The sequence below is a fragment of the Centropristis striata genome, chromosome 12, assembly GCF_030273125.1.
Source record: "Centropristis striata isolate RG_2023a ecotype Rhode Island chromosome 12, C.striata_1.0, whole genome shotgun sequence".
In the NCBI taxonomy this organism is placed as follows: domain Eukaryota; kingdom Metazoa; phylum Chordata; class Actinopteri; order Perciformes; family Serranidae; genus Centropristis; species Centropristis striata.
Genome location: NC_081528.1, coordinates 28,976,465 through 28,982,357, shown reverse-complemented (window position 1 = coordinate 28,982,357; position 5,893 = coordinate 28,976,465). Strand labels below are relative to the sequence as shown.

The window sequence follows — 5,893 nt, the reverse complement described above, 5'->3', positions numbered from 1 at the left end:
TTTTTCGGAGTGACGTTTCAGCACCGCGGAGCTGTCCGGGTGTTTCACGATCTGCCCTGGTGACAACGATGAACTGTCATGGCGTTCATGTGATGTTTTTTAATAGGAAAGCAGCGCCATCTTTCGTATTTTAAGGAACCTGTGGTTAACATGAGCCACATTTTTTTTTTCAAAAAATAATGTTAAAGGTTAAATGGGGATTTAAATTGAGTGTATCATTGTAGATTTTGCTGATAAGAATCGCAAGACTAAAGATTTATGATTTCGAAATGTCTAAAATGGGAAATGATTTATCACTTTTTTATGTATGTCAAGTACAAAAACACGTGCACATTGGAGTATTACCTGCAGAGTAGAAGCTGCTGAGTCACTAGTATCTGTCAGTCCTGTCCCTCTCGGTATACTGGACACGATGTATCTGGAGCCCTTTGGCACAGGCTGTCTGACCACCAGCTTTCCTTTCCTGGTCTCTGCTAGAAACAGACTGTACCAGTAGGCATCGTTGGAGACCAGAGTGGAATCTGCGATGGTGGAGTTCCTCTCACTGAGCACACTGTTCCTGCAGGGAGGAGCCGCTTTGCTGGGCTTGGGTTTCTGACACTTGAGCACGATGGTGACCAATATGGTGATGAGCAGGAGAAATGACACCGAGCCCAGACCGATGACCAGATACAGGTTGAGGTCTGAAAAGATGTCATATTCTAGAGGCACCTCAGTCATGTCAGAGTAGGCCTTAACGGCAGTCTCCACTGTGGACAGCTTGATGGTGACTGTAGCAGACAGAGCAGGCTCCCCGTTGTCCTTGGCAACAACAACCAGTCTCTGGTGGCGCGGGTCTCTGTAACTGAACATCCTCATAGTCCGGATCTCTCCGTTGTACTGGTCCAGACTGAACAAGGTGGCGTCAGTCACCTGTAGAAACTGGTAGGTAATCCGAGAGTTGTGCACCGAGTCTGTGTCTAAGGCTATGACTTTGGCCACCAGAGAGCCTTTATCGGTGGATCTGGGGATCTTTTCCTCCACCACCGAGCCGTGCGCGCGCCACGGAGACACAATGACCGGAGCGTTGTCGTTCTGGTCCACAATAATGATGTGGACCGTCACGTTACTGCTGAGTGGAGGAGAGCCAGAGTCTCTGGCCTCGATGTGGAAAAGAAAGTCCTTCTCGATCTCATAGTCAAAAGTTTTCAGTGCGTAAAGATTGCCGTTCTCTGGATTGATGGAGAACAGCATGGACATGGAGGTGTTGGCTATCTCCTTCTCCAGGATGAAATAAACTAGATACTGGTTTTCATGGAGGTCAGGGTCAAACGCAGTGAGAGAGCTGAGCAGGGCTCCAGGTGCGTTATTCTCCATCACACGTATAGTATAAAATGACTGAGGGAACTGTGGAACATTGTCATTAACATCCAGCAGTTCTAACGTCATAGTTTCATTGTCAGTTAAAGGAGGAGAACCTCTGTCTGTCACAGTGAACGTGACGTCATATTCTGGAACCTTTTCGCGGTCTAACGGTTCTGACACCACTAATTCATAATAGTTATCAGAAGACTCCCTCAGTTTGAAAGGCATATTATCTGGAATATGAAGATCCACCACTCCATTGTCTCCTGAGTCTTTATCACTCACACTAACTACTGCTATCACTGTGTCTAATTCTATGTTTTCATTAACTGGACTCTGAAAGGATTTAATAGATATTTCTGGATGGTTGTCATTCATGTCTTCAACCAGAATCTTTACAGTACATTGACCTGATAAACTATTGGCTCCTTTGTCGGTTGCTATAACTTCCATGTCATAAATTCTGAAATCCTCATAATTAAGCATTCCTTTAACAGTAATTTCACCAGTGGAAGGATTGAGATTAAATGTTTCTTGTGTTTTCTCTGATGTATACAAACTATATGAGTATGTCACATCAGAATTTGACCCCTCATCTAAGTCTGTTGCATTTAAGTGAACAACAAGACTTCCGATGGGAGAATTTTCCATTATTTTTATACTGTGGTTCACTTTGTCAAAAGTAGGAGCATTATCATTTGTGTCGGAAACATGCACAATAACACTTGCAGTACCAGAACGAGCAGGTGTGCCTCCGTCTACAGCTGTCAGTATTAAATTATGAACAGCCTGCTGCTCTCGATCTAACGTCTTTGTTAAGATTAGTTCAGCAAACTTTGAACCGTCTCTGCCAGTCTGAACTTCAATATTAAAATTTTCACTTTCACTCAGATGATAGGTTTTCACCGTGTTGCTTCCAACATCAGGATCAACTGCATTACTGAGAGAAAATCTCTCCCCTTTTGGCGTTGCTTCAGATATATCTAAATGTATGGCGTCTCGTCGAAATTGTGGGGCGTTGTCGTTCATATCCAAAATTTCTACTTCTATGTTAAATATTCTTAGTGGGTTTTCTAGAATGACCTCCAGTTTGAGATAACACGATGATTTTGTGATGCAAATATTTTCCCTGTCGATCTTCTCAACAATATACAGCTCACCAGTCTCTTTGTTCACATCCAGATATTTCTTATTTGCAATGATGTCAAGACGCATCTTCCTCTGATTCAGTGTTTTAACATCCAGGCTGAGATCGGTAGCAAGGTTAGCGACGACTGACCCTTCTTTCATCTCTTCTGGTATGGAATAATGAGTCACTGAAGTCGAAATTTTGTGAACGATCGACAAGACAATAAGGAGCAGCACGTACCTTTTGTAAGACAGCATTATTACAAACGACCCCATTGGTGTGTTCATGATTACCGCACTTCAAACGATACGGTCTACAATTCCAGCAATACTTAATTTTTATGCCATGGCATTAATCCCAAAAATATTGATGCCGTTTTAATCCCGATGGTTTTTTCCGCCTTAATGGTAAAATACGTTTTCGGACTGCATTTTCAGCACCACGAAGCTGTTCAGTTTCTTCACGATCTGCCCTGATGACAACGATGAACTGTCATGGCGTTCATGTGCTGTTTTTAATAGGAAAGCAGCGCCACCTTTTGTATTTTTGAAATTCTGTGTGGTTAACTTGAGGCTCATATTAAAATAATGCTGTTTATAGGTTTTGTTTGAAATGAAATTGAGATTTCAGCAGATGTTGCTGAAAGGGATAGTTGACTGATGAAGATTTGTATTCTCAAAAATGTCCTAGATTGGAAATTACTGATCACTTAATAATCGTACCTTGCACACAAACACTTGTGTAAATCGGAGTATTACCTGCAGAGTAGAAGCTGCTGAGTCACTAGTATCTGTCAGTCCTGTCCCTCTCGGTATACTGGACACGATGTATCTGGAGCCCTTTGGTACAGGCTGTCTGACCACCAGCTTTCCTTTCCTGGTCTCTGCCAGAAACAGACTGTACCAGTAGGCATCGTTGGAGACCAGAGTGGAATCTGCGATGGTGGAGTTCCTCTCACTGAGCACACTGTTCCTGCAGGGAGGAGCCGCTTTGCTGGGCTTGGGTTTCTGACACTTGAGCACGATGGTGACCAATATGGTGATGAGCAGGAGAAATGACACCGAGCCCAGACCGATGACCAGATACAGGTTGAGGTCTGAAAAGATGTCATATTCTAGAGGCACCTCAGTCATGTCAGAGTAGGCCTTAACGGCAGTCTCCACTGTGGACAGCTTGATGGTGACTGTAGCAGACAGAGCAGGCTCCCCGTTGTCCTTGGCAACAACAACCAGTCTCTGGTGGCGCGGGTCTCTGTAACTGAACATCCTCATAGTCCGGATCTCTCCGTTGTACTGGTCCAGACTGAACAAGGTGGCGTCAGTCACCTGTAGAAACTGGTAGGTAATCCGAGAGTTGTGCACCGAGTCTGTGTCTAAGGCTATGACTTTGGCCACCAGAGAGCCTTTATCGGTGGATCTGGGGATCTTTTCCTCCACCACCGAGCCGTGCGCGCGCCACGGAGACACAATGACCGGAGCGTTGTCGTTCTGGTCCACAATAATGATGTGGACCGTCACGTTACTGCTGAGTGGAGGAGAGCCAGAGTCTCTGGCCTCGATGTGGAAAAGAAAGTCCTTCTCGATCTCATAGTCAAAAGTTTTCAGTGCGTAAAGATTGCCGTTCTCTGGATTGATGGAGAACAGCATGGACATGGAGGTGTTGGCTATCTCCTTCTCCAGGATGAAATACACTAGATACTGGTTTTCATGGAGGTCAGGGTCAAACGCAGTGAGAGAGCTGAGCAGGGCTCCAGGTGCGTTATTCTCCATCACACGTATAGTATAAAATGACTGAGGGAACTGTGGAACATTGTCATTAACATCCAGCAGTTCTAACGTCATAGTTTCATTGTCAGTTAGAGGAGGAGAACCTCTGTCTGTCACAGTGAACGTGACGTCATATTCTGGAACCTTCTCGCGGTCTAACGGCTCTGACACCACTAATTCATAATAGTTATCAGAGGACTCCCTCAGTTTGAAAGGCATATTATCTGGAATATGAAGATCCACCACTCCATTGTTTCCTGAGTCTTTATCACTCACACTAACTACTGCTATCACTGTGTCTAATTCTATGTTTTCATTAACTGGACTCTGAAAGGATTTAATAGATATTTCTGGATGGTTGTCATTCATATCTTCAACCAGAATCTTTACAGTACATTGACCTGATAAACTATTGGCTCCTTTGTCGGTTGCTATAACTTCCATATCATAAATCCTGAAATCCTCATAGTTCAGCATTCCTTTAATAGTAATGTCACCAGTGGAAGGATTCAAATTAAACGTTTCTTGTGTTTTCTCTGATGTATATAAACTGTATGAGTATGTTATTTCAGAATTTGACCCCTCATCTAAGTCTGTTGCGTTAAGACGAATGACAAGGCTTCCAGTGGGAGAGTTTTCTATTATTTTTATACTGTAGTTTAACTTGTCAAAAGTAGGAGCATTATCATTTGTGTCGGAAACATGCACAATAACACTTGCAGTACCAGAACGAGCAGGTGTGCCTCCGTCTACAGCTGTCAGTATTAAGTTATGAACAGCCTGCTGCTCCCGATCTAAGGCTTTTTTCAATATCAAATCAGCAAATTTCGACCCATCTCTTCCAGTCTGAACTTCAATATTAAAATTTTCACTTTCACTCAGATGATAGGTTTTCACAGAATTGCTTCCAATATCAGGATCAACTGCATTACTGAGAGAGAATCTCTCTCCTTTTGGCGTTGCTTCAGATATATCTAAATGTATGGCGTCTCTTCGAAACTGTGGGGCGTTGTCGTTCATATCCAGAATTTCCACCTCAATATTAAAGATTCGTAGTGGATTTTCTAGTATTACTTCCAGTTTGAGATAACATGTCGCTGATGTCTTTGATGGGCAAATATTTTCTCTGTCGATCTTCTCCACAATATACAGTTCACCAGTCTCTTTGTTCACATCCAGATATTTCTTATTTGCAATGATGTCAAGACGCATCTTCCTCTGATTCAGTGTTTTAACATCCAGACTGAGATCGGTAGCGAGGTTAGCAACGACTGATCCTTCTTTCATCTCTTCTGGTATGGAATAATGCGTTACTGAAGTCGACATATTGTGAACGAAAGAAAAAATAATAAGAGTAACGAACACAACGTACCTTTTGCAAGACTGCATTGTTACAAATGTCCCCATTGTTGTTCGCGGCTTATGTGATCTTTACAGTACATACTGTTGGTTTCCAATAAGATTAAATTTTGATTAAATGGCTCTGATCCCGAAAATATTCCTGCAGTTTCAATTCCGAAGACTTTTGCTCACGAATGGAAAATCGCGTTTTCGTAGCGGTGTTTCAGCACCACGGAGCTGTCCAGTTATTTCACGACTGGTCTTACTGACAGCGATTCACTGTCATGGCGTGCCTGTGCTGTTTTATAATAGG

General features: G+C 43.1%; 3 protein-coding genes across 3 annotated transcripts in view; 1 reads left to right on the top strand and 2 right to left on the bottom strand.

Annotated features, from left to right (window-relative positions):
- The window catches only part of fgf18a (fibroblast growth factor 18a), a 100,776-nt gene that overhangs the window by 25,394 nt on the left and 69,489 nt on the right, over positions 1–5,893 (top strand). The window lies entirely within an intron of this gene.
- LOC131981694 (protocadherin alpha-C2-like) lies at positions 131–2,941 on the bottom strand. Its single transcript, XM_059346109.1, has one exon. It carries the CDS (start codon positions 2,758–2,760, stop codon positions 274–276), a length of 2,487 nt encoding a protein of 828 aa, XP_059202092.1. The 5' UTR covers positions 2,761–2,941; the 3' UTR covers positions 131–273.
- LOC131981695 (protocadherin alpha-C2-like) lies at positions 3,026–5,825 on the bottom strand. The gene has a single exon (XM_059346110.1). It carries the CDS (start codon positions 5,644–5,646, stop codon positions 3,172–3,174), a length of 2,475 nt encoding a protein of 824 aa, XP_059202093.1. The 5' UTR covers positions 5,647–5,825; the 3' UTR covers positions 3,026–3,171.

Bases quoted from the DNA above. Each gene is read 5' to 3' on its own strand.
- LOC131981694 (XM_059346109.1), bottom strand. From the start codon at position 2,760: ATGAACACACCAATGGGGTCGTTTGTAATAATGCTGTCTTACAAAAGG.
- LOC131981695 (XM_059346110.1), bottom strand. From the start codon at position 5,646: ATGGGGACATTTGTAACAATGCAGTCTTGCAAAAGGTACGTTGTGTTC.